The 27,695-nt window shown below is 39.1% G+C and overlaps 1 protein-coding gene and 1 long non-coding RNA gene across 11 annotated transcripts in view; one reads left to right on the forward strand and one right to left on the reverse strand.

The window, feature by feature from the left end:
- DLGAP1 (DLG associated protein 1) overlaps positions 1-27,695 on the reverse strand; it is an 876,459-nt gene that overhangs the window by 273,772 nt on the left and 574,992 nt on the right. Inside the window, exon 1 of one of the 10 annotated variants that reach the window (XM_032311581.1) lies at positions 12,791-13,124. The exons of the other annotated variants lie outside the window; for them this stretch is intronic. Within the exon in view, the coding sequence (XP_032167472.1) occupies positions 12,791-12,841 (51 nt within the window). The 5' untranslated portion in view covers positions 12,842-13,124. Of the gene's footprint in view, positions 1-12,790; positions 13,125-27,695 lie in introns of those variants that run through there. 10 annotated transcript variants of the gene reach the window in all.
- Positions 1-27,695, forward strand: part of LOC116572480 — a 333,614-nt gene that overhangs the window by 149,221 nt on the left and 156,698 nt on the right. The window lies entirely within an intron of this gene.

Consider the following 27,695-nt stretch of genomic DNA (forward strand, 5'->3'; position numbering starts at 1 on the left):
ACCTACACATAGTAACAATGCAGATATATTTCTTTTGAGAAGGGCTTTTTTTTTTTTTTTTGCCTTTTTTTTCTTTCTTTACCTTTTTGATAATAAGTCAAACTGACCTGATTGAGGTTCTTCAGATGTTCATGCCTCCCCTAGTAACAATGCTGGCTCTCTGCCGTTCACACACCCCTCACTATTGCTGGTCGAGTGAGCCCTTAACCTCCCACTCAAGTTGGCAGTTGTGCAGAGTAAAAAATTTTGAATTAATAGCAAAATATTAAATTAAGCTCCAGTTATGATATCCCATTTGACAAAAATGTTATGTTTTCCTGAAACAGATTTGGACAACAGCCAGAAAACAAAACGAAACAAAACAGAACAGTTTTGTGTCAGAATGTCTACAGGGAACGTTTCCCTCCAAGGACATAGTTCTTAAATTAGGAAAAAAAAAATTTTAAGCGGCTTCTTACTTTCTACCTCAAATCAGTCGAAGGTTCCTGGTATCACCAGAAGTCTGAAACATAGAGAATACTTTCTGGGGATGGGAGTAGGAGGCAGGAAAGGGAGACCCTCTTCCCAAACCACTGAGGTAGAGAGAGTAACACTACTTTCTCCCTGGTACACCCCCCATCTGGCAACTTGGATTCCTCCTCTAGATTTGTTAAGGCGCTCCTAGATATAAATTTTGAGTTGATTTCAGTTGTAAGAAATATATGAGGGATAAAGACAATGAAAACTCATAAGTGATTTTTCCTCTCTGGAGTTTCTGAGGGATGGGTTTTTGAATGACAATCACCTAAGTAACAATTGATTTTTTTTTTTTTTTTTGCCCAATTTTGTGAAGGCATATTTTCCTTGAATTTTCTATGAATGGAGAGATACATTTATTCATTTTGTTTAAATTTCAAAACATCTTTCCTTTGTTCTTATGCCACACAGAAACCAAAAGGAGACATAAAAGTTGTGTCCGGAAGGCATTTGGTTATCATGAAAAAAAATTTTTTTAAGATTTTATTTATTTGACAGACAGCGATCACAAGTAGGCAGAGAGGCAGGGGGTGGGGGGAAGCAGGCTCCCTGCTGAGCAGAGAGCCCAATGTGGAGCTCGATCCCAGGACCTGGGATCATGACCTGAGCTGAAGGCAGAGGCTTTAACCCACTCAGCTACCCAGGCACCCCTATCATGAAATATTTAAATCAGAAGTTTTCAGCACATGGGATCAGTAAAAGTGGACAGAAACTGGCTCATCTGACCTAATTCCTCTTTGGAGCGTTATCATAGGCTGGTTGAGAAGGATTCAATTCAGATGAATTTCAGTATCTTTATTCAGGTACTTGAGGAGGTAGATTTATAAAGGTCGGGTACCTAAGTGTAAAAATGCTATTATTGCATGAATTTAATTAACATCAAAACATTCACAATCCATTCCTAGAGAAGTTGATGATATGAACAAAGAACTGACTGAAAGACTGAATGAATAACAATAATTTATTCAACTGACCAATGAGTATAAAAATTTATTTACCGGGTGATTTCTTACGGCATTGTTTGGAATAGCTAAAACCATGATAGTGAATAACATTGCTCGTGATGTATTGTTAATATGCCAATCCCTCAAATATTAAAATGTAGTAGATTGTGGTCTTTGTGAAGCAGGGATTTTGTTTTATTCAGTTCTGTATTCTTAGTGTCTGGAAATGTGCCTGGCACATGGTCTGTGAGCATTGAGCATTTGCTAAAGAAATGAACACTCCCCTATAATAAAGCATTTTCCAGTTATTAAAAAGAATGGGGCGATCTGTATGTACTACCATGAAAAGAAGACCAAACATATTATAAAGTTTAAAAGGGCCAAGTGCTGAACAGTACCTTACTGTATGATACCAGGTTGTTAAAAAGAAAGAAAGGCAGTGTGCATGCATATTGTATTTGACTACATGCATAACATATTAGAAGAAAAATGTTCAAATGATAATGGTGGTGGTTCCCTTTCGGAAGTTGAAAAGGGGAGCTGGGAAGCAGAGGGCTTTTACTTTTAAAAGTAAAAGTAAAAAGTTCATTCTGTACTGTCAGTATTTTTTTTTCAGAATTAACAAATAAAACTTTTATTGAAAAATAAGTTCTGTGGAAAAACCCCAAATCCATTTTAAGAAATGAAATCTATTAAACACCCCATAATTTACAAGTCATTTAGGTCTTTTTTTTAGAATTTGTGTTGTCTTTCAGTATCTCAATCTACAAATATTACTTCATCACCTGCAAAGAAAACCCAAGGAATAGGGTTTTCACCGGAAATCGATGAAAGTGTGTGTGTGTTGGGGGGGGGGGCAGATCAGAAACTGGAATCGTTAAAGAGCCATTACTAAGGAATATATTTTGCTTTCCTAGCTTTTGAGCTTGGGCTAGAGTTTTATATTCAAAGTTAAGAAAATGTACATGTTATTGTATGCAGAAATCCGTATGTTCAGTGTCAGTCTGTGGCACTTATTTTCAATGAGATAAAACAGCTTATTTAAACGTAGAATTTTCCCATTGGGTTTAGACGACTCAGCTGGTTACCCAGCAGCATTCTGCTTAAAAATAGATGGGATGACATTTGTGGGTGTTTTTTTTAAAAAAAAAAAAAATACCCTTTGGAGAAAGAAGCAGAACTCTAATGCCACATTTACCATTTATGTTATATAAGAAAGACAAGTTTTATGTTAGGAGGAACTTACATGAATTATTCTCCTTTCTAACATATAAACTCTAGCACTTTTGGAGCCCGTCACCATCACTGGATGCAGAAGGGCATCTCATCTGCGTTTTACTTTTCGGTGACTGTAATTAATTTAACAGAAGCCCAAACATGGATGGAAGGAGTTTCTTAGAATTGCAGATGGAGACTTGTCTCTCAGTTCACCCTTCTATTTTATGTATTTCCCCCCATCATTCCTTCAGCGGCTATCTACTCTGAATCAGCCTTGAGGCAGCCACTGTGGTTATGAAAATGCATATCAAGGTGATTTTGACTACATTTTACCTGACTTTATAGACCTATTTAATAATGTTTATACCAACCTGCCAAAAATAGGAAGTGGTTAATATCAGCCTTAAACCTGCTGTCATATGATTTCACAGGGTCTAGAGTAAGAATTAAAATAGGCTGAGCTGAAAATATACTGTCATCCAAAATTTCAAACTGAATACATGTACAGGAGAACTATAGTCAATTAAGGTATGAAATATTAAAATCAGTGTTCCAATCTTGGTAGAATTGCTGATGGCTAAGAATTATGCCACCAGGAGGAAATGAAACCAAATACATCACTTTCCCACCCAGAAAAATACACCTGTCGTAGAGTTCTAGAGATTTTCTTTATTTAAAAAAAATACATGGGAGGAAGAAATGGCATTTATTAGGTAATATGAAAGAGGAAATCAGGTCTGTGTGAGAGCATGGGTGCATATTATTACCATAAAACATTTTTATCCTTAGTTTTTATAGATGTTTTCTCTGAGTACTCATAAAAGGTAATGGGATTCGATTCTCTTTCTTCCCTTCTCAAGCATCTTCCTGACTCTGAAAGCTGTCACACAGATGGCAGGTGAATGGTATCTGCCCAGCGAGGAGGCACTGCACTTTTTCACTCCTCCTGTTCCGTGAATCGAATACCTGGCCTTCTCCATTTGGGGCTTGCCACCTGCTCCTCCTCCCAGGTAGCACACTAACCTGACGTCATCCTGGGGGGTGATCAGGTTAGAAGGAGAAAGAGTCCTCAAGCATACATTCTTTCATCTCCCCTTGCAATCTACCTCTCAGAGGTAGACTAAGTAGCTCTCCTACTGGACACGTTGTTTCATCACTATTGTATTTTCCTTTTCTTAGACTCTGTGAATGCTTTTAATGGTTTCCCCCACTCCCACCTCACCAGAGCAGGGGTTTTTGTGTTTTCTTTTGAATAGCATGGTATAGTTAATTCTGAGTGCCCCCTGGCATTCTGTAGAAGTGATAAATACTAATGGTGAATGAGGAAGTAGGCTCTCGAAGCCCTGGGGCTGGCTATAGGAGAATTCAGAATGCGGTGTGGGGTGGGGGGGATAAATCAATTTCTACCACAAAGGCAAGATTTAGCCTCTCATTAGATCCAGCTGCTACATGTGAAAAAGTATGTTAATAAAATGGCACAGGGGTTTTGTGAGGGGGTGTCAAGCATGTGGACTAGGCTTTCAAGATTTATTTTCCATCTTCTTTCCCATTTGGGGTGTTATGATGTAACAGGATTTTGGAATCCAAGCATATGTTGTTTTCTTCCTTTTATGTTTAAACCTCCACTATAATGAATTAACTCTCCCTCCTCAATAACTTTGAGTATTTATTTCTTTTCTATAAAAATGAAGCACTTAGACATATGGTGAAATTTAGGTATATCCCCTTTTATGACTGTTTTCCACTCTATTTGTAGGTGATTTTTGACTCGGGTATGAAGATATTAATTTTGGCAAGCAAGGACATTATTAATCTTATACTTTATATAAACATAAACTCTTTGTAAACAAAACTTTCAAAAACACCAAACTTTTAAAAACATTAATTTATAATTTTTTTTTTTTTTTTTAAGATTTTATTTCTTTGACAGAGAGAGAGAGCGAGTGAGCACAAGCAGGGCGAGTGGGAGAGGTCAAAGAAGTCTCCGCACTGGACAGGGAGCCCATTGTGGGGCTCAATCCCAGGACCCTGGGATCTTGACCGGAGCCAAAGGCAGACACTTAAGCAACGGAGCCACCTGGGGACCCTTATAGTTTTGTTTTAAGAAAGCAAAATATCCCAGATTATCAAGTCATATGCAGTGAGGAATGCAGCAAATACTAACCACTTTTTTCTCTTTCTAGATTCCATGATAGTTTGGAAAAGAGACATTTCTCTTTTTTTTACCCAGCATGTTACTAGTTGATGACATCTCATATCTTAGCAATTTAAAAATAATGTAGATTAGGATGGAGCCATGGAATTAAAACTGGGGAGGGAAAGAGGCAGAGGGCAGAGAGCATAGCCACCCATCTGCGGTAAGAAATCTTCAGTGAATGGGTAAAAGAACAGAATGTGAATGCGACATGTTTTACTACTGCTCTTGTTATTTATGTTTGTAATATAAAGATAAGAGTAGCAACCATAAGTAATAGTAGCATCCATTGCACATGATAATGTTATCTTTTTTTAAGAAAACCCTTATGGGTGGCTCAGTTGGTAAATCGCCTGCCTTCAGCTCAGGTCATGATCCTGGGGTCCTGGGATCGAGCCCCTCATCTATTCCTTGCTCAGCGGGAGTCTGCTTCTCCCTCTGCCTGATGCTCCCCTTGCTTGTGCTCTCTCTCTGACGAATAAATAAAATAGAATTAAAAAAGAAAAACAATTGTGAATTTTAGACAGTTTGCCCTTGAATGTGAAAGGCAATAGGTAAAAAATCAACCTGTGGTTTTATTAATCAGGTTCCATTTAACACGATATTTTATTTTCCTTTTGTAGTCTGCCTTGATTTAAAAAAAAATATCATGTCATAAAGGAGATGACAAATTCAGTCTGGAAGGTGGAGACAATCTGTTCTTAAATTTTAGATCCGATATTGAGTTGTCATTTGAGTATATAATGGATAATAGAGGAATTAATACCTACATCATGCACAGAGAAGTTCTGGTGTTACCTACTTCTATAATTACTCACTTTCCAGAGAGCTGAGTGGAAGGCCTTCCTTCCTTTAGACACTGACCCTGGGGTTCGTAAATTACATTATTTTCTTTATCTCATGATAACTCTGCCTGTAGGGCACATTTAGTGAATCAATTCATCCATCCATTCATTCATATTTTTTTTTGTTCTTGAAGCCCCCTCAAATCTTTTTTTCCTTGTTTCCACCTTTACTGAGATATAATTGATATATGATATAGTATAGGTTTAAAATATATAACATATTGGTTTGATACATTCTATATTGCCACATGATGAGCACCTAGCTTTATCGAACACCTCATCCCATCAATTAAATAAGCCCTCCCCCTTTTTTGGGGGTGGGGGAGTATTTAAGATCTACTTTCTTAGCAACCATTCACATTTACTGAATGCTTCCTACCTGTCAAGCTCTGTGGGAGCAGAAGATGTGGAATCAACAGACTGGTATATGCCCCCCAGGGATCTTTCTGTCTATGGAGGGGAAGGTGGAATCAGTGGGTGGGGAGAGAGAAGCCACAATAATTTAAGTGTGGTTACACTGAAGCGTGGAAATCGCTAGCAATACATACTAGATAGGGCAATTAATGTGGAAGCTGGTTCAAGGAGGTCAAACTTCACTTGAGACTTGAATGATGGGCAAGATGTTGCCTGTGGGGCCCAGAGGCAGAATCTTACAGGAGAGGAGGGATGGCATATGGGCAGCCATGGCTGTGTGAAAAGGCACAGTGTGTTCTGTAGGAAATACCAAATTATGTACAACACGTGGAGATTCCAAATGAACTCACTTCACTCCAGCCTACATCTCTCTGGGCATGGCTAGAAACAGAGGAAGCGGAAGGCCCTCGGTTGCCTGCTAATAGTCTTGACTTGGCTTCAAACACAACAAATCCTTTTCAGAATTCCTTTCCTGGGATTGTCATTTTGGATCAGGAATATGGCATGGAGAACACTAGAAAATGGCTCCTTTTGTTTTGTTTCAGGGACACAGGTTTTCTTTCCCAGATCCACATTTCCTCCCTCCCTCAGTGTGTCTGGTAGCCCAGAGAAAGTCCCCGCATCAGCCTTTCTTCATAAGTGATCACTCTTGCCTGAACAGGCCATTCCACCATCTGCCTTGCCGCCCTCCACTAGCGCATATCCCCCCTCAGCCACCGGCCATCACTCCCTTCTCCACAAGACCTCACTTCTGTCCACGTCTAAACTCCCCACACATGGCTTCACCCTTTGCCCTCTTCCTTCTGGCCCCTCTCGGACACACGGCACTGCGGTACCTCCCACCACACATTGAATACTCAGAGGGTCTCTCCACCCCACATGTGAGCCTTTGTAATGTCCTTCTCCTTATGTTACCAGCTCATTAGGAGTCATCTTTCATTTCCCAAATATCACCTTGTGTTAGCTTCCTAAGGCTGCTGCTTCAGTGACCACAAACTTAGTGGCTTAGAACAACTCACACTTATTCTCTTCCAGTTCTGGAGCCAGAAGTCCAAAATTGGTTCACTGAGCTGAGACCAGGTTCTTGGCAGGGCTGAGCTCCCTCTGGAAGCTCCAGGGGAGAACCCATTTCATTGCCTTTCCACCTTCTAGAAATGCAATCTTTGCATTACTCAGCTCAACGCCCTCTCCTCTGTCCTTAAAACCAGCAGCATAGCACCTTCAAATCTCTCTTCTGCTTCTGTGGTCATGTGGCCTTCTTCTGTGGTCAGGTCTTTCTTTCCTCCCTCCTATAAGGATACTTACGATTACATTAGGGCCTACCCAGATATGCCAGGATGATCTCCGCTTCCCAACTCCCTTGACTAATCACATCTGCAAAGCCACATCTGTCATAGAAGGTAACATTCATAACTTCCTGGGATTGAGATATAGCCATATTTGGGCTGTTTTGCCCAGATACCTCAACCACTGACATTGTCATCACAGTGAGTACTTACTCTGGTGAGCAGGCGCCATTATTATTATTTTTTTAAGATTTTATTTATTTATTTGATAGAGAGATCACAGTAGGCAGAGAGGCAGGCAGAGAGAGAGAGGAGGAAGCAGGCTCCCTGCTGAGCAGAGAGCCCAATGTGGGGCTCGATCCCAGGATCCTGAGACCATGACCTGAGTTGAAGGCAGAGGCTTAACCCACTGAACCACCCAGGCACCCAGTGAGGCACCATTATTATCTGTGTTTTACAGATGAAGAAATTGAGGCCCAGAAAGGCCCAGGACACACAGATAGAGACATGGTAGGAAGCGGGTTCAAACCCAAGCCTGCCCAATCTGAAGGCATTTGCTGTACACACAATACTGAATCACCTCTCCCATTTTGGGACTGTGTGTGTCCGTGTGGTGGTTTGGATCCCAAACCACCACAAAATAGATTGTTTCCCAGATACTGTATATGTTCTCTCTCGAGCTATGCTTCTGGATATTTCTTCCACAGAGAGTACTGCTAATTAAGCAGCTGAGCAGTAACGAGAAGAAATGGGCTTTTCCCATGAAGGACCAGTGGAAGCCCCCTAAGTAGTCTGCCATCAAGCTTTCAGGGACAAGCATTAAGGCACAACTGAGCTCAGGAAAAAGCTCCATCAGAGAGTAATCATGGAGCAGGACCAGAAAAACGTCCATGTTGAAAAGGACAAGGGACTACTGTGAAGAAAAATAATGCATTGAAACAAAGTTCTTCACATTAGGATATAGCTCATTGCATCACATTTATTTATCTTTCTGAATATTTTTATGGCCTGTAATAAAAACATTAAAATAGCCCAAAATGTGGCGCCTGGGTGGCTTTGTCAGCTAAGGGTCTGACTCTTGATTTTGGCTCACGTCATGATCTCCACGTCGAGAGATTGAGCCCCGCATGGGACTCTGTGCTGGGTGTGAAGCCTGCTTTGGATTCTCTCTCCCCTTCTGCCCCTCCCCATACTTTTCCTCTCTCCCAAAAAAAAAAAAAAAAAAAAAAAAAAAGCCCCCCAGAAAAGGACAATGGAAATGAAACAGAAATAAGAAGCCCAGTTATTCTCATTACGGAGAGAGTAAGAAAGGCAGAAAACCCTGCAGACATAGAGCCTGTAGAAAAAAGCTTGAGAATAAAGAATATGGTACAAAGAAAGTTACTTTCAGATTAACAATAAGGAAAAAGTACATTCAGAGCAGACTACTGGAGGTTGGAAAGCCAATGAACAATCCATAATTCATTTCTAAGCTTAAAATGTTTTCTCACTTGAAGCAGGCAGTTGACTGTGTGCAGAATAGAAAAAGCTGGCCCCTAGGATCAGAGTGAGGGGCCTGCACCTTAATATCAGACTCATTTATGACAATTGGAGCCTTGGTGGTCTTATTTATAAAATGGGAATAAGAACAAGAAGACCGAAGAATTTATGAGAACTGCGTTAGCACAGTGCTTTGTGGGAATGAGGAACATAAAAAATCATTGCAGTTGGTTTCTGCAGCCTCATCGGAACAAAAGGTAATGAAGCTTGTTAAGGAGCCCAAGGATCTATTCATGCATTCATATGGAATTGACTTTGCACTTGTTCATGGCCACAGCTGTGACCACGAGGCTGGATAGCCACCTTCAAAGAACTGATAGGCTCGTGGAATAGGCAATCCTACATAAAACAGTAGAAGCATGATAGGGAAATAATGGGTGCTAAGAGAATTATTGAGAGAGGGGATGGGGCTCAAATTTGGCCAGTCAGGAAGGGCTTCCTGGAGGAGGTGTCATCTCAGATCAGATAAGAAAGTTGAAAAGGTGCTAATAGAGAAGAAAGAAGTTTGAGCTGGATGGATAGAAGAGACAAAAGAGGAAGCAGCTCATGCAAAGGCCCTGGTCAGGAGAACACAGCCCCTATGAGAAAGGTAAAAGTAGATCAGTATGGCTGAAGTGCAGAGTCAACAGAGGGTATATGAAGAAGCAAGGCTATGAAGGAAAAAGTTCCCCAATTCTGTCCAACCCTGTAAGTCCCGGTAAGGAGTTTGGACTTTGGCCCACAGGTAAGGAGGAGCCATTGAAGGATCTATAGGCAGAAGATTTAGTGATTCACTTTGTATTTTAGAAAGATGGTTTGATCTAGAATATACAAATGAATGAATTAAGGGAAAACTAGAGGCAGGGAGACCCTTTAGTAGATATTTGTAAGCATCTAGGTGAGAAACTATTAGGCTTCACTAGGAGAGTGGCAGAGAGAATGGAGAGAAGTGAATAGAAATAAAATTTCTAGGACTTGGGGATCCATCCATCCATCCATCCATCCATCCATCCGTTCATTCATTCAACCAACTTTTGTGAGTCTACCTTGGAGATATGAGGGTGAGGTAGGGAGAAAAATCAGTTTTCCCCTGTGTTTCTGGGTTGAAAATAACGAGAGGTGCTTTTTACAGGGGTAGGAAACACAGAGTCAGGAGGCTTGTAGGAAAGACATTGAGCCCGGTTTTAGAGATGATGGGTTTGGAGTAACGCTTTTATTTTTATAACACAGCTATCCTGGGGTCCCCCAGGCAGTGAGCATAAATGAGGTAATGTTAACGATTAATAACCAAGTCTGTTGATATTTTAGTCCTCTCTCATCTTTGCTCCTCCTCCACTTAATCCGGATTGTCCCCAAGAATGGGTTTCATGTGTATTTGGGAACAAATCTGTTGGCTGCCTCCTGCTCAGCCTTCCTTGCCCCAGTGCCAAGAACTTCTCATGATGGTGGGCCATCTGCGACAAGGCTGCTGCTCGGTTGCAAGCGTCCCCTGTAGGTGGCTGCTCTGTGTTCTTTGCTAAGTGCATAGGTGTGTGTGTGTGCATGCCTGGGGAAGGTGGTGGTGCTGTTTTCACTAGATTTTCTCCCTAATAAATTCACAAGCACATAGAGATAGCATGTGAGTCTGTAAATAACACATGCCTTGCAGTTGGCATCGCTAAGAATGTCTGAAAGGACTAACAACTTTGCATCTCATCTAGAAGCACCAGTGGGTTGACCACTGTAGAAGAAGAATCACGAAAAGGATGCCGGTCAAACAGCCTTGCGCCTTTTCATCGCCAGGTTGGTTTTAGATAGCAATTGTGGATAAAAAGGTGTGCTGGTATAAAAGTTTTTTTAGTTTACGAATGACAGGGGATAGGAAAAAACAACTTGGTGGTTGCAAACATTTGCTTTCTGGTTTGTTTCTTCCAGCTTTAAAAGAGACATGGTGCAATGCCTAGGTTCTGGGCCAGTGATAACTGACGAGAAGGGGAATGGGGAACATACAGGAATTAAGGAAGCAAAACAGTGCATGAAGCAGTCAAGAATGGCCTGTGTGAGGGGGAAAGGGGGAAAAGAGGAAGAGAAAATGAACACCTTAAGAATTCCCCCAAATCCACCATATTTGAGCTTCCAACAGAGTTCTGCAGAGAATAACCATGAAATTGAAAACCTATTTTATAACTTTGAAGGGTAAAGAGTAACCTATGTCTGTCTTGGTGATCTTAAAAATGAACTGTGATAGACCAAAATGCCACATTCCTACTCCTCCTAGGTTTACCAAATTTGAGGCTTTTCAAAAGAAATGCCTAAAATTTGTAGGTGAAAGACGGGTGATCAGTAAGGGGAACTAAGCCATGAGTAGTAGCCAGAAAATCATGCTTGAACTTAGCATCCTGTTAAACTTCAAGGGAGAACAGACACTGGGCACATTCTAAAGGGAGGAAGGATGAAAGTTCTTCATTTTCTTTTCTTTTCTTCTTTTCTTTAAAAGATTTTATTTACTTATTTGAAAGAGAAAGAGATCACAAGTAGGCAGAGAAGCAGGCAGAGAGAGAGCGGTGGGGAAGCAGGCCCCCTGCCAAGCACAGAGCCCAATGCGGGACTCAGTCCCAGAACCCTGAGATCATGACCTGAGCTCAAGGCAGAGGCTTAACCCACTGAGCCACCCAGGTGCCCCAAAAGCTCTTCATTTTCTATAAAAGTCTGATTGTGATGTTTAAAGATTTCCACGAAACAAAAATATCCGGTGCCCACAGCTCATTTCCCACGCGTAAAAACAGAACGGGAGGATTAGACAGTAGGAATAATAAGAAACATTTCCTTTTCATTTCTCCAAAATTTCCCACATACTTGGCTGTTTTGCATAGAACTTCTGAAATCTCTTTTGAGGTCACCTACTTTGAGAGAATAGAGTCGTGGATTTTTCAGGTGACATGGCAGGGAGCCCAGGAAACATAAATCTTAATCGCATTTTTCATTTTTGTTATTCTTATAATAAAGAAAAGAGTGTTTCTTCCCCATCTTGCCATAAGTTTTTCCTAGTTTCTGCTGTGAACTGAATAAAATAAAAATCCCTGTGTTAAACACTGAAAAACTGTATTACAAAGAGCTAAGCCAACCAATAATTGTTTTATTCCTTATTTTTGCTACGTGGTAGCCAGGGCAGCAATGAAAGTCTCAGAGAGGTCTGAGAGTTTGTAGTCCCCTGAACTTTAGTGGACAAACAAGTACATTTCCACATGACCCAAATCACCGAAGCCGTGGTAAATCAAGAAAGTAATAATAATGAAAATTCACATTACCGGTATACTGCTGCTTTAAAAATACAATCTTACAAAATAAAACCCACCTAACCCAAAGCTGTGGAATAATTTTAGCAATTGAAAATTACTACCTTCTCAAGAATAACATGTACTTAGAAACAAAATGACTCAGAAACCAACATGATGTATGTATGCTGCTTTCTCTAGAGCACATTCAACATCAATTTACAATATATCATGCCAAATATATTCAATAAGCTGTGCTTAAATAATTTTGTCGGTCTTTGCTGCATCTAAATATTCTGCCATTTAAGTAAATTCCTTTTGCATTATAGATGATAAAAATATTATTACAGAGATGCCACTCTTACGAAAAGCTGGATTTCTCCCTTAGCCCCTCAGTACCACAAGCAGCCTAATTAAAAAAAGAAAAAGGGTGCATTGGGGGTACTCTTCCTAAAACTGTTCATCCCAAATCCACATACATCGTGAAACATGAAATTAACTCCAGCACGTTAAAAGAAAAATTACAGATTAGCACAGAAATCAAACACAAAGAGAGACTATTCATTTTCTTTTCCATTGCCCAGAATTGCCATTAGCTTACCTTATTAGCTGAAATGCCAAACAGAATGTCTTTATGGAAAATTAAGTTCATTATTCATCTCAGCTTTGATTTGGTATAGTGCAGCTGAGAGCATTTAGCTTCTCTCTATGATTTGCCGAAGCAAAGTGGGTGAGTAAGGCAGTAAACACAGAACTTGGGAGGTGGGGAGTGGTTGGCCATGGCTCACAACTCTAGACTTGCAACTTTACATTTTCATTCATAGGAAGATACTTAATGAAATCGGATCTTATAACTGCAGAAGAACACTGAAGGAAATAGTGCAGGTTTTTTTAAAGCCCATGCAGTTTTGCATCACTGTTGTAGTTAGAGTCTTGCATCCTCACTGTTCCAGCAAAATTACATTGCTCTCTTTCATTAGCTCAGTAGATTCTTAGGCTATTGATTGACTTTGCAGTACACACGCTGGATAATGTATGTTCTGTCAAGGGGAGATACACGTGGGGGAGTGATCTCTGCAATTTTCTAAAAAAGAATACCTGGTTGTCTGACTAGAGATGGAAAGACAGATGCATTTTACGGTTTTGATGATAAGTGTGCAGCTACACATAAATTGGATACAACATTCTAGTAGCTAATGGAGAGAGAGACTTTAGGGTTCCCTTTAGGGTTCCAATAGGAAAATAACAATAGGCATCTGTCCTCTGGACATCAAATTCACTTAAAAAATAAGTCATGTTCTGGGGCACCTGGGTGGCTCAGTGGGTTAAAGCCTCTGCCTTCGGCTCAGGTCATGATCCCAAGGTCCTGGGATTGAGCCCCTCAATCGGGCTCTCTGCTCAGCAGGGGGCCTTCTCCCCCACCCTCCCACCCCTGCCTGCCTCTCTGCCTACTTGTGATCTCTGTCAGATAAATAAATAAAATCTAAAAAAAAAATTATTAAAAAATAAGTCATGTTCTTTAATAATCCATTTATTTTCTTTAAACGAAGTAAGCTTGTTTTAGAAACCTTTGGGCAAACACTTTTTCTTTCTTAAAAAATGAGTTCCGTAGAAAACATCCCAGAAAAATCTCATTTAGTTCAAGCATGATGTCCTCTCCCAGGTGTTTCACTTATGGAATTTGAGCAGGCAGCATTTATTGAAATCCACCTTTACCAAGTAAAATGTGCAGTCATAACAATGAGATAAGTCCAATATTATCATCAGACAAGGACCTTGTGACTGAGCAAAGATATTTTAGCTTAAGGTCTTTTAAACCTTTCTGGTTTTTGTCACATTGCAAGGCCAGACCCTAAAACTTTCCTCTCCTCAATTAATAAGAACATGGCTTCCTCCAATGAAAAAGTATAAAGAAAAAGCAATATTAAGTGATTGATTTGCTTCAAAATGTTAAATAGAGCTACTACATGACTCAGCAATTCCACTCTTACTCATATATCCAGGAGAAATAAAAACATGTGTCCACAGAAAGCCTTCTACACCATTATTCACAATAGCCAAGAAGTGGAAACAACCCTACTTTCCGTCAGATGATTAATGGTTGTAAAAATCCAGTTTATCCAGAGTGCCTGGATGGTACAGTGGGTTAAGCCTCTGACTGTTGGTTTTGGCTGAGGTCATGATCTCAGGGTTTTGGGACTGAGCCGTGCATTGTGTCTAGGTCTGTGCTCAGTGGGGAATCTGCTCGAGATTCTCTCTTTTCCTCTGCCCCTCCCCTCTGTGCTTGCACATACGCTCTCTCTCTTTCTAAAATAAATAAGTCTTTAAAAATATGGAATATCCATACAATGGAATATTATTTGGCATTGAAAATAAATTAATATACACTATAGAGTATTATGCCTCCATCAGAAAGGACGAATACCCAATTTTTGTAGCAACATGGATGGGACTGGAAGAGATTATGCTGAGTGAAATAAGTCAAGCAGAGAGAGTCAATTATCATATGGTTTCACTTATTTGTGGAGCATAACAAATAGCATGGAGGACATGGAGAGTTAAAGAGGAGAAGGAAGTTGGGGGAAATTGGAAGGGGAGTGAACCATGAGAGACTATGGACTCTGAAAAAGAATCTGAGGGTTTTGAAGTGGCGGGGGGGTGGAAGGTTGGGGTACCAGGTGGTGGGTATTATAGAGGGCACGGATTGCATGGAGCACTGGGTGTGGTGAAAAAATAATGAATACTGTTATGCTGAAAGTAAATAAAAAATAAATTAAAAAAATAAAAATAAAAAAATTTAAAAAATAAATAAAGTATTGATACCTGCTATAACATGCATGAATCTTGAAAACAGTATGCTCCTTGAAAAAGTCAGTGACCAAAGATCACATATTGTCTGATACCATTGATATGAAATGCCCAGAATAGGCAGAATCTATGGAGATAGCAAGGAGATTAGAGGTTACCCTGGGCACAGGGTAGCAGTGAGAACGCTAATGAATAAAAAGTTTCTTACTGAGGTGATGAAAATGGTCATGTTAGTTGTAGTGATGTTTGCACAATTTTGTGAATATACTGAAACCATTTAATTGTGTATTTTAGATAAGGGAATCTTATGGTTGGTAAATTATATCTCCAATACACATATTAATAAAATTATTAACTTGTCATGGGAACACTCCCATGTAGTGTTTGTAATGATAAAAATCAGTTATATAAAATAAATTCTGCAGAAGGTAGATAGGGAGGATCTTGGAGAGTGTGAGGATGATACCAAACATGGGAAACCCTTGGGGACCTATGAGCCACAGACACATCCAAAAGAGCCCTTCGTGCTGGTGTATAGTCATAGCTGGTGCTCAATAAAGAAAAAAAAAAAAAAAAACCCAAACCCAAATCAGACAGAGTGAGAACAGGAGGAAAATGCGAAGGGGAATGACAATCAAGGAAGAGAAGGAGAAAGAGAAGAAAGAGAAAAAAATAATAAGGGGCAGGCTTGTTTTTGATTGCTAAGGGAAGATGATTGAAGAGAGAAAGTAGGATCACAAACCTTAATTCTGTTGATATAATATCAAATGATCTAGTTGAGAATAAAAATAAGAAAGCCTTTAAACAAATCGAGAGCTTGTACAAGGATGGTTTTAAAGCATTCATATTAAAGGAGCTTGTTACAGACATGAGAGATGGGTTCACCATCAAGGACGAATACAGGCAAGTGATGAGTGTCTATAAGAATTGCAGCAAGAGGGCTAAAGCAAAAATAAAACGAAGTTCATGAGTTGAAAAAAAAAAAAGAAAGAAAAGAAAAAAAAAACATTAAAAGGAATAAAAAAAAAATAAAAGCCAAGGACAGTTTAAAAAAGAGTCCTTTTAAAAAGATGTAAATTGGAACAAATAGAAGAACAAGGATAATCCCAAGGCTTGGTCCAGATGGTATAACGGTGTAACAGATGATGATGAAGGAGGAGGAAGGGGAGGAGGGGCAGTGGGGGGGGTGGGGGAGAGGGAAGAGGACAAAACACTAAGCTCTGAAACGCTCTCATTTTCTCTATCAAAGAAAATGATCTACAAGATGGAAAGTGTAGAAGAAGAAACATGGTGAAGAGAGTTTGGATTCTAGAAAAATCTCTTGTATGCGGACAACTCATAGCATTATATTTTCATTCCAGATTGCCTATAGGAGCTTCAGGTACTTGACAACTTCCCTTAGATACCTCACAGCACTTCCTCTAGAGCAGCGCCCTCCAAATCAAGTTCACTTTCTTTCTCCCTCCTCCCCTGCCCACTCCTGACTGCGGCTCTTCCAGAGCTCCCCACTTCAGTGACTGGAAGCCCCATCCTTCATGGAAGTCAGAAACATAGGTCTCATCCTGGACACTTCCCTCTCCCTCTGCATCAGCAAGTCCTGCAGATCTGGAATCTCTGGACACTATCCCATCTGCCTCAATATCACCATCACCACCCTAGTCCATCCACCATTGTCTTGCATCTGGAACCCCCTATTTACCTTTTGTTTCTTCTTCTGCTTTACTTTGTCTTTTCACTCCATCGAAAGGGATATTTTCAGAAGGCAAAGTGGATATCAGTTTTACCTATATCTGCCCCCTACACACAAAAGCAAGGATATGAAGATTCAGATTTTAAACCTGACCCCTAAGGCCCTGAGTGATATAGTCCTGCCTCTCTTCCAAGACTCATCTTGCACCATCTTTGTGACGAAGCCACACTAGATTTTTCTCTGACCCTTTGTTTTTTCTTGCCCTTGCATGATTCCCTTGGCTCATTGTCTCTTACTCTTGCCCTTCCTTCAGACCTAATCTCAACCATTACTTCCTAGGAAATGCTTCCTTGAACTTCTTAAGTTAATATGTTATTAGAGTATCATAATCTTCTTCATAGGTATTGAGCAAAGTGGTCACTTGGGATAGTTTTGTACTTGTGAGCAGTAGGCTTGGAAGGTGTGAGGGCCACTACACGCTTGGCACCTTTGAAGAGACCTGCCTGGGTTGAGTCTCTTAGTTAAATGAACTATGGAGAGACCTGCCTCTCCATTGGTCACTCTTCTAATAAGGGAAGAGAATGGAGAATGCACTGTATGGAGGAAAGGCAGGGAATACACATTCTGGGCTCAGGGGCCCAGCAGTCTGATCTTAGGTGCAAGACGTTTATACAGGATTAAGAAATACCAATTGCCCATTCCCTAGAATTCATAGTGGCTCTAGTCCTGCAGGGAGCTGAATTCAGCCAATTCCTCCCAGTAAAGAAAAAGACAGCCCTGATGGCAGACAAGGGAGAGCTCGCACCAGTTCAATAATAGCCCTCACCACGTTAGTAAATTTCAGTTTATTATTTTAGTAATATTTACGTCCCACTGACAGAAAATAAGGAGCATGAAAGCACGAATCATGTTTGTTTCTGATCATCATTGTACTCTTTGCAACTACACAGGGCCTGGCAATAGTAGCCATTTAATAAACATATATATATATATATATTTTTTTTTTTGGAATGAGTGAAGGAAAAAGCTCTGAAATTGGCAGGCTGTGGTGAGAGGGTAATGACAGTATAATTGCTACTAGCAAAATAATTTGAAGCATGTGCTCTGTGTTGGGAGTCAGGGCTATTCTTGTTTATAAAATCTGACCATTCTCTCTTTCCCTGGTCAAATGTCTGTCCTGGCACTCCTACACGGTAGCTCCACTATTAGTCCAACACATACATTTTGCTTAGAAAATTAGCATGCAGGATGTTAATTTAAAATATCGTAAGATTTATTAGATTGATAAATTAAAAGATTAATTAATTTTATCAAAATCACTTACTTTTTTAAAAAAGAGGACACACCTATAAACACTAAGCTTAAGTTTTTGTGCCCACACAAATGATATATATATATATATTTTTTTTTAAAGATTTTATTTATTTATTTGACAGAGATCACAAGTAGGCAGAGAGGCAGGCAAAGAGAGAGAGGGGGAAGCAGGCTCCCCGCTGAGCAGAGAGCCCGATGTGGGGCTCGATCCCAGGACCCTGGGATCATGACCTGAGCCGAAGACAGAGGCTTAACCCACTGAGCCACCCAGGCGCCCCACAAATGATATTTTTATGTACTCAAGGAACTTTTGGTAGGATTCCATAATCAAGGTGGCTAATCTAAAAGATTGTTAAGGGAAATACAGTAGCAAAAGACAAAGACGGACGAGGCTTTTGAATTATCCGAAAGATAACAGCTTGATAGGCTTGAATTTATAATGAATTTATAATGCAGCATCATCCTAGAATAGGCTGTTAAATCGAAGGCCTCCGAGCACAAGGAAAAGCAGCCTGGGATTATGAAGAGGTAGGATGCTAGACTGACTGTGCTTTGTTTTTATTTATTTTTATTTTTGAAAACATTTTATTGATTTATTAGGGAGTGAGCAAGATAGAGTGAGAGGGAGAGAGAGAGAACACAAGCTGGGGTGGGCAGAAGGAGAGGGAGAAGCAGACTCCCCACTGAGCAGGGAGCCATCGTGGGGCTGGCTCAATTCTGCCACTCCAGAATCATGACCTAAGTGGAATGCAGACACTTTAAGGGACTGAGCCACCCAGGAACCCTTGTTTTTGTTTTTAGTTTAGAAAATCAACTTGGTTGATAAGTAAACACATGCTTTGAGCTTTCTTATGCAAAGGCATCTTTGCAGGAAGAAAACAGAAGGAAAATATTTCTTAGTTTTAACAGGACTGGTTTTCACAGAAACTGAATTTTTTCCCTTTTCCTCCTGGCATCAACAAAAAAATACAACAAAATGAAGACAAGCCCACAGATCACATTTTCAGCAAAACCAGCAGAAAATCCACAAACTCCAAAGTTAGAGTCCAACAAAAAGCCAAGGAGGGAAGTTATAATAATGTGGTAGGTAAATAAGAGGTACAGAGGGGACCTACCTGTAGCAGAGCTCAGGAAGTTCTGTCAAACAAACAGTCTCCCATAGTAAGGACCTCAGTCTGGAAGGGAAGAGCTGTGGAAAAGTCTGGGACTAATGTTGGTGGTGGAGAGCAAGTAGGCAAATCTCATTAAGGGCCAGAACAATTCTTTCTAAAAATGACTGTATCATTTGTGTTCCCCATGTGACAGGCAGCCTGGGAGGTTATCCATGAAGTAATTGAGGGAGAAAAGAACTAGGTTTGGTCTGAGAGTCAGAGGATATGGGACTATGTAGATGCATCAGATTATAAAGAAACAATTTGTAACTGTAGCAACAGGAAAGGAAGCCCTTGATTCTTGGGAAACTACTGCCCACCATTCCCTCCACAGGAACCTTCTGATTCTCCAGAAAAATACAACTCACTCAATTAGGAGTAACATAAAAGGAATACACATACAGGTACTTTAAAGAATATAAGAAAGGGTAGCCGCAGGTATCTTGTAAATAGTAAACATGCACTGGGAAAATGTGTGCCATAAAGCTTAACCCAAAATCAAAACAATAATTAATGAAGCAGTTACAGCTATTAAAAAGATCACGAAGAAGAATGATAAGAACTCAGGAAAGAAGTGAGAACACAACAAAAGGTTGTTGGTTGGCAGCTGGAGGATGAGAAGTAGGAACTGGCAGACTTGAAGGAAAGGAAGGGAAGGCAAGCACATAAAAGATGAAAATGAAAAAGAGCAAAGAAATAAATGGTGCAGAGAGAAAAAGAGAAGGATTAGGGAAACAAGGAATTATATCCAACATATGCATAGCTGTGATTCTGAAGAAGAAAATCAAAGCTATAGTGTAGAATAATTTCTTAAAACAATTCAATAAAGCTTTTCTGAAATTAAAAAAGGCCCAAATCTATTTAATGAAAAGTTACCCATTTTATTAGTGAAAAGTCATCAGAATGGTCAAACACAAAGACATGGCTTAGAAAAACTATTGGAAAGAACCCTTTGGCAAAAAGCTAAAATCAGGTTAAGGGAGAGAAAATGAGGTTGGCATCAGATAACCACAGAAACTCCTAACCTCAGCACACACCAGAACAACACCTTTGAGATACCAAGCCCAGAGAGGAGGAGTCAAGGATTTTCTATCTAGTTAAGCTCGCCTTCAAGTTTAAAGACTCAAGTAAAAAGATAGCTTTGAACATGTGAAAATTTGGGTTATATTACTCAAATGAACCTTTCTAGAGGAAAATAATAGAGGTTAAGCTATATACAGGCTTGATGCAAACAGAAAAATGTCAGCAAAGAACCAGTGGCCAACACTCCCATGTTCATTGCAGCATTATCTGCAATTGCCAACATATGGAAACAACCCAAATGTCCATTGATGGATGGATGGATAAAGAAGATGAGGTACATATACAATGGAATATTATTTGGCATAAAAATAAATTGCCATTTTAAAAGGCATACAAATCTTGCATTTGTGACAGTATGGATGGATTTTGAGGCATTATGCTAAGTGAAATAAGTCAGACAGAGAACGGCAAACACTGCATGATCTCACTTATATGTGGAATCTAAAAACCCCAAAGAACATAAGCAAGCTCGTGGATACAGAGAACAGATTGGCAGTTGCCAGAGGTGGAGGATTGGAGGTGGATGCAACTGTTGAAGATCAAATGCACAAACTTCCAGTTATAAAATAAATAAGCCCTGGGGATGTAAGGTACAGCATGGTAACCATAGTTAATAATACTGCATTGCATATTTGCAAGTTAAGAACTTTTAAAAAGTTGCTAAGAACTCTTGCTCATCACAAGAAAAAAAATTTTTTGTAATCACGTATGGTGATGAATGTTAATCAGACTTATTGGGGTGATCATTTCATAATATATATAAATATCAAATTGTTGGGGCACCTGGGTGACTCAGTGGATTAAAGCCTCTGCCTTCAGCTCAGGTCATGATCCCAGGGTCCTGGTATCGATCCCCGCATCGGGCTCTCTGCTCAGCGGGGAGCCTGCTTCCCTTCCTCTCTCTCTGCCTGCCTCTCTGCCTACTTGTGATCTCTGTCTGTCAAATAAATAAATAAAAATTTTTAAAAAATTTTTTTAAAATATCAAATTGTTATGTCTTATACCTGAAACAAATTTAGTGTTAAATGTCAATTATGCATAATCATATAGTATTCACTGGCCGAAACATAGTTTAATACATTTTAGAAGAGGTTTATCATCTTCTTTATGGATTTAAAAGGATTGATCCAACATTTCACAAAGTTCCTCTGAGCTACATATCTGTTAGATACACTTTAAGAGTTCTTTTCTATTTCTAATTTGTCATGATTTTTAATTAAATCATTAATAGCTGTTCAATATTACAAAATATCTTTCTTATGTATGTTGTTAAGATAGTCATGGATTTTCTCCTTTAGTTTTCTAATGCTGTGAATTATGTATCTTTAATAATGTTATGCCTTCCTTTCATTATGAAATAAATCCCATCTGGCCATGTTATTTTAAATTATTTACAATTATTTAATTTTATTGATATACTTACTAAGAATTTTTGCATTAGGGGTACCTAGGTGGCTCAGTTGGTTAAGCAGATGTCTGACTCTTGGTTTTGGCTCAGGTCATGATCTCATGGGTCATGGGATCGAGCCCTGTATCCAGCTCTGTGCTCAGTGGAGAGTCTGCTTGGAGATTCTCTCCCTCTCCTCTGTCCCCAACCCCCACTCTCTCTCTGTCAAATGAATAAATGAATCTTTAAAATTTTTCTAAAAAAAAAAAAGAACTTTTGCATCAGATTTGTGAAAAAAAATGCAGTAAAATTTTCCTTTTTCAAACTGCCCTTGTCTAAGGTTATATAAATCCTAAGTGAATTTGGCATCTTTTTTGTGCAGATCTCTAGAAGAACTTTTGTATGACAGAGATTACATCTTCCTTGCAAATTTCCTAGAACTCTTTGGGTCTAGTATATTTTCTGAGTAAGTTTTAGTTATTTATTTATTTATGTTCAGTTAGCCACTGTATAGTATATCATTAGTTTTTGACGTAGTGTTCAATGATTCATTAGTTACATATAACACTCAGTGCTCATCACAGCCTGTGCCTTCCTCAATACCCATCACCCTGTTACCTCTTCTGCTCGACCCTCCTCCCCTCTGAAACCCTCAGAGTGTTTCCCAGGGTCCATAGTCCCTCATGGTTCATCTCCCTCACTGATTGATTGATTTCTGTCTTCCTTCCTTCCTTTCTTTCTCTCTTTCTTTCTTTGACAGAGATAGAGAGAGATCACAAGTAGGCAGAGAGGCAGGCAGAAAGAGAGAAGGAAGCAGGTTCACTGCTGAGCAGAGAGCCCAATACGGGGCTTGATCCCGGGACTTGAGATCATGACCTGAGCTGCAGGCAGAGGCTTAACCCACTGAGCCACCCAGGCGCCCCTGCCTCCCTGATTTCTACCCCTTCAGATTTCCCTTACTTCCCCTACGGTCCTTCATGCGATTGTATATGTTTTACGTATGAGTGAAACTATGTAATAATTGTCTTTCTCTGCTTGACTTACTTCATTTAGCATAATCCCCTCCAGTTCCATCTACTTCAAAGCAAATGGTGGGTAAATTCTAAATGAATGCGTCAGTTTCTTAAATTGTCATGGGTACGGTTTATTTCCTTCTTCCTTTCCTCCCTTTCTTCCTCCGTCCGTCCCTCCCTCCCTCTCTCTTTCTGTCTCTCCTTCCTTCCTTCTTTGTTTTTTATACCAGGGAAAAGGATAGTCTCTTTAAGAAATGACATGGAGAAAACTGGACAGCTGCATGCAAAAGAATGACATTGAACCATTATCTTACAACATATACAAAAATCAATTCAAAATTGATTAAAGATTTCACATATCAATGTCTACTTAAATTTAATATCCTATCTTTTCATGCAAACCGTGAGAACCTTGAGCAATGTAATTCCATTTATACCCCATCCTTTATGCTATTATCATATATTTTACCTCTAAATATATCATAAGCCCCACAATAAAATGTTATAATTTTTACTTTAAACTATCATTTGCGTTTTGATGGAGTTAAGAAATGCACAGGGTAACTTTCATATTTATACACCTAATGGTTTGTTTCTATCACATTTTGAAGAATTTAATATTCTAAGAAATTAATCACTTAAGTTTTTCATACATTGGTATGAAGTCTGTTTCTCTTCTATTCATGTGATAGCTTTAATATCTGCTGTATATTTGTCCTTGTTCTTTTCTACATTCCTATTAGTGTTTATGTGATGCTTTCTTTTTTTCTGCTTGGTTAGTTTATTTAGAGGTTGCTCAATATTATGGGTATTTTTAAAGAACAGCCACAACACAAAAATATTCACAATGATTATCTCTGGGTGATTTTTACGGTCTTCTTTATTTTCTTATGTAGTCTAAAAAAAAAAACTCCCCCAAAATGCATACCAGCTGTATGAACCTCCCCAATAATACTTGATTTTTTAAAAAGATTTTATTTATTCATTTGAGAGACAGAGAGAGATTGAGCACAAGTGGGGATGGGGAGGGGCAGAGGGAGAGGGAGAAGCAGACTCCCCGCTCAGCAGGGAGCTCAGTGCAGGGCTTGGTCCCAGGACCCCAAGATCATGATCTGAGCTGAAGGCAGAGGCTTAATCAACTGAGCCATACAGGCACCCCAGTACTTGATTTTTTTTTTTTAAAGATTTTATTCATTTGACAGAGAGATCACAAGTAGGCAGAGAGGCAGGCAGAGAGGGAGGGGGAAGCAGGCTCCCTGCTGAGCAGAGAGCCAGATTTGGGGCTCGATCCCAGGACCCTGAGATCATGACCTGAGCTGAAGCAGAGGCTTAACCCACTGAGCCACCCAGGTGTCCCCCAATACTTGATTTTTAAAAAAGAAATGAGCTCACCAGTACAATGAACAGATTAGTTTCATTTAATAAAATGAAAAACTTTTAAACATAGTAAAGAAGTATAGACTGGATAGGAGATTCATAACTTGAATGACTTTCCCGATATGGTATATAAATAGTTTCACGAAAAACTGTATAATAGTCTGTAGTTGAATGCATAAGACTCTGTTTTTGGCTCTGTTCTGAACATTCTTTTAATTATCAACTTTGATGATGATATAGTGGTGCTATTATGAGATTTATAGTATAATACATCTTGGGAAAATATTTAAAATATTGTATTTCAATTTCATATTCTCCAAGTTTGACAGCGAAAACATTCTTTTTGGTAGTCTAAATGGCACTTTTAGTTGGGTGAATTGGAAGCAAGCTGTCCCTTCCTCCAGATTCTACTGCCATTTGCTGGAAAATTATAGTAATAAATAATGCTAAGATAGCTACTAATATAAGTGGTGTTCCCTGGAGTTAGCTAGTGCACAACCTACACAACAGTAAGGGCTGGCCCTGAGCTAGAAACACACATTCATATCTACAAGGTGACATTTAATAAAGATAAATATGATATTTTACATTATGTCAAACCATTTAAGTACACAGCTCAGGGTGGGAGAAACCTGTTAATGTGATTTCCCAAGAAAAAATGGCATACAGATTTTACCTGAGTGCAGCACTGGGTCTAGCATGACTGCCAGACAAGCTAGTGCACTGACAGAAGGACACCGTTCATGTCCAGAGATTTTCAACAGACGTTGTCAAGTCCATCCGAAATATTGTTCACACAATTATATCACAAGTTAAGAGGGATGTTGCTTTTCTTGGAACGAGATATGATTTGTCATTTGGGATGCTGGAAGTGCTTAAAATCTAGTTCTAGAATGCTAAAGAATTGCTGGAGGAAGTAGGTCTTTGGAGGTTGGAACAATGAAGACTTAGGGGTGAAAAATAAATCATCAAGCATATGACACATGGCCCTGTGAAAGAGTAATTGATTTACTTCACATGGTACTTACATCCAAGTTAAAGAGAGGTAGATTTGTATTACAATAGAGAAGAATCTTCTAAAAAGGTGCCAAGAGTGGAAACCGGTACTGGGTAAAAATTCAGTCTTTCTCGAGGTCAGTTGGTAATATGAGCAAAAATCCTTCACATTTTGCACACCCATTGGCTGGACTGATCTAATTCTAGGAATTTCTACTGAATAAATAATTTGATACTTCTTGAGGCATTTGCCACAGTAAAAGTTTTGATAGGTTACTAGATAAAGAATAGGAAAGGCAAAGAGAGAGAGAGAGAGAGAGAGATCGAATGGGGGCAAAGAGGGTAAGTGCCACGAAACAGAAACTACTATTCTAAAGGTGGGGGTGGGAAGGACAGTGAGGTATTATTAGAAATTTGCCAGTCAAAATAAGGTTGAATGCAGGCCACTGAGGCAATGGCCCAATTTTTTTGTTAATTAGATGAGAGAATTGTGATTGCTAAAATAAAACTCAGATTGAGGATCTCTAGTGAAGTGAGGTCAACAAAAATAGCTAATAGGTGGGAAATTACTTTAGTCATTTGAAAGTGAAGAAACCTATTACAAATGGGTGTTAAACTGTAACGAGAAAGAAAATGGATTCGTGCACAGATTATTATATGTTATACTGCTACATCGAGAGAGTTTCAGCATGTAGTTGCTGCGGAGATGCTGGTTTTAGAAGTGTGCACTTGAGGTTAGACAGTAGCCAAGACATTTGTGATTATCTCCATCTGAAAATGACAGCAAAAACGTCTCTGCAGAGTAATTATTCCAAATTAGAATAGTTAAATTATTTTGAGATACTAAGATTTACTTCTACTTTTTTAAAAAATTGAATAGTGCATAACATTTGGAAATACCAGAAAGAAGGTTTCTACATTTTATTAAAAGAGATATTTGTGACATTATTCATAGTGGTAAAAAATTTAAAAAATTCAAATGTTAAATAATTGAGAAATGAATATTCTGACCCTGGCATATCATCATACTTCAATAGCTATGCCTCTTTTCTTTAAAATTATAGGCATTAAAATAAATAAGTATTTTTTAAAATGATAAGCATATGTATACATACAAATGAATATAGAATGACTTTTACTCTATCACTTTAGGAAAACTATTGGCACATCTGGTAGTTACTTCCTAATTGCCAGATTCATCAATAGACTTTTTATTCCTTGTCCAACTTGACCACTCTTTGGTAGTTGACCTTCCTGAACTTTCTCTTTCTTGAAATCCTCTTCTTTGTTCACTTCCATGCTGTTTTGTTTTTCTTCCTATCTTTCTATCTTTCTAGCTCTTCATTACAGCTTCTCTTTGCTTCCTGTCTGTGCCTTAACATCTGTGTAGCCCAGGAAACTGGCCTGTACTGCCTCATCTTCTAACTTACACACACCCCAGTGTGATATCATTCACTCTCAATCTTGACTCTGTCTGCCACGTGATAACCCCGATACCCGTTTCTCCAGTGCTGACATCATCCTGAACTCGGGAATCATAGATTCAACTGCCTCCACTCTATCTTCCTCACCTGAGGAGTTTTGACTGATCTGACACCTTTAAGGTCAAGTAGAAAGATTATCTTGAATTCCATCTGTCTTTATTTCTTCTCCCCTAGTCTGAATCACAGTCATCTCTTGTCTGGATTATTGTAAGAACCTTCCAAGTTATATTTGAACGAATAAAAGCTTGCCGGTGAGACATCTTCAGCTGAATATTCTGAAAGCACATCAGATTCAAAATGTCTAGAACTAAATCATCTTCCCCATCCAAATTTATTTTTCCTCCCATATTATCTCTTTGAACTGGATGTGTTGACCTGTCCCCAGTTTTTCAAACCATAGATTGATATCACGTTTACTCTTTCTTTCCTGACACCTCAGTCATCCAATGTCCAAGTCTAGGTAGTTCTATATATTTTTAAAATGTTCTCTCCTTTTTAAAAATTCTTATATCAGCATCCCTTCCCCTTCCACTATAGTAAGAGCTCCTTGAGGACAAGAGTCATACCTTTTCAACTTTGTATTCCTGGTCCTTCACAGAGTGCCTAAGTTAGAGTTAGGGCTTACAAGTGTATGAATTAAAAATTTGCATTATGTACCCAAAAAGGCTACAATATATATAACACATTGATTGTGAATGTGTAAGATGTACTCGTTTACACTTATGGATATTGGAAGGGGATTTCAAGTATATAAAAAATTGGCATTTTACTGTCAAGTGAAGTGAATAATAAACGTTTTAAATGAAAAGAGAGCAGCAAATATGGAATTCATAGGCAAAGGGGAAGAAGCTAGACCCAACAGTTAAAAATAGTTTAGATAGTTTAAAATAGACTAACATTGTTTTATATTCCAAAGATATAGTTTAAAAGAATCTAACAGATACAAAAAATGGAAAATTCCATCTCCACATAAAAGAAGTCTTCAGGGAGTGCTGCATACGTACAGTGGTCTTATTTAGCTGCTATGCCCTGGATGGGTGATTTCATGTACTTTTCACACAAAGTTTACAAAATGGTTAGGTTTAAGAAGTATATCATGTATCAGGTGGTAGATTGTGTGGCAAGCAGAAAAGGGGCTCCTGGAAGATGCTCACATCTTAATCCATGGAACTTGTGAAGATGTGACCTTCCACAGTGCAAGGG

The sequence above is a fragment of the Mustela erminea genome, chromosome 13, assembly GCF_009829155.1.
Source record: "Mustela erminea isolate mMusErm1 chromosome 13, mMusErm1.Pri, whole genome shotgun sequence".
Lineage (NCBI taxonomy): Eukaryota > Metazoa > Chordata > Mammalia > Carnivora > Mustelidae > Mustela > Mustela erminea.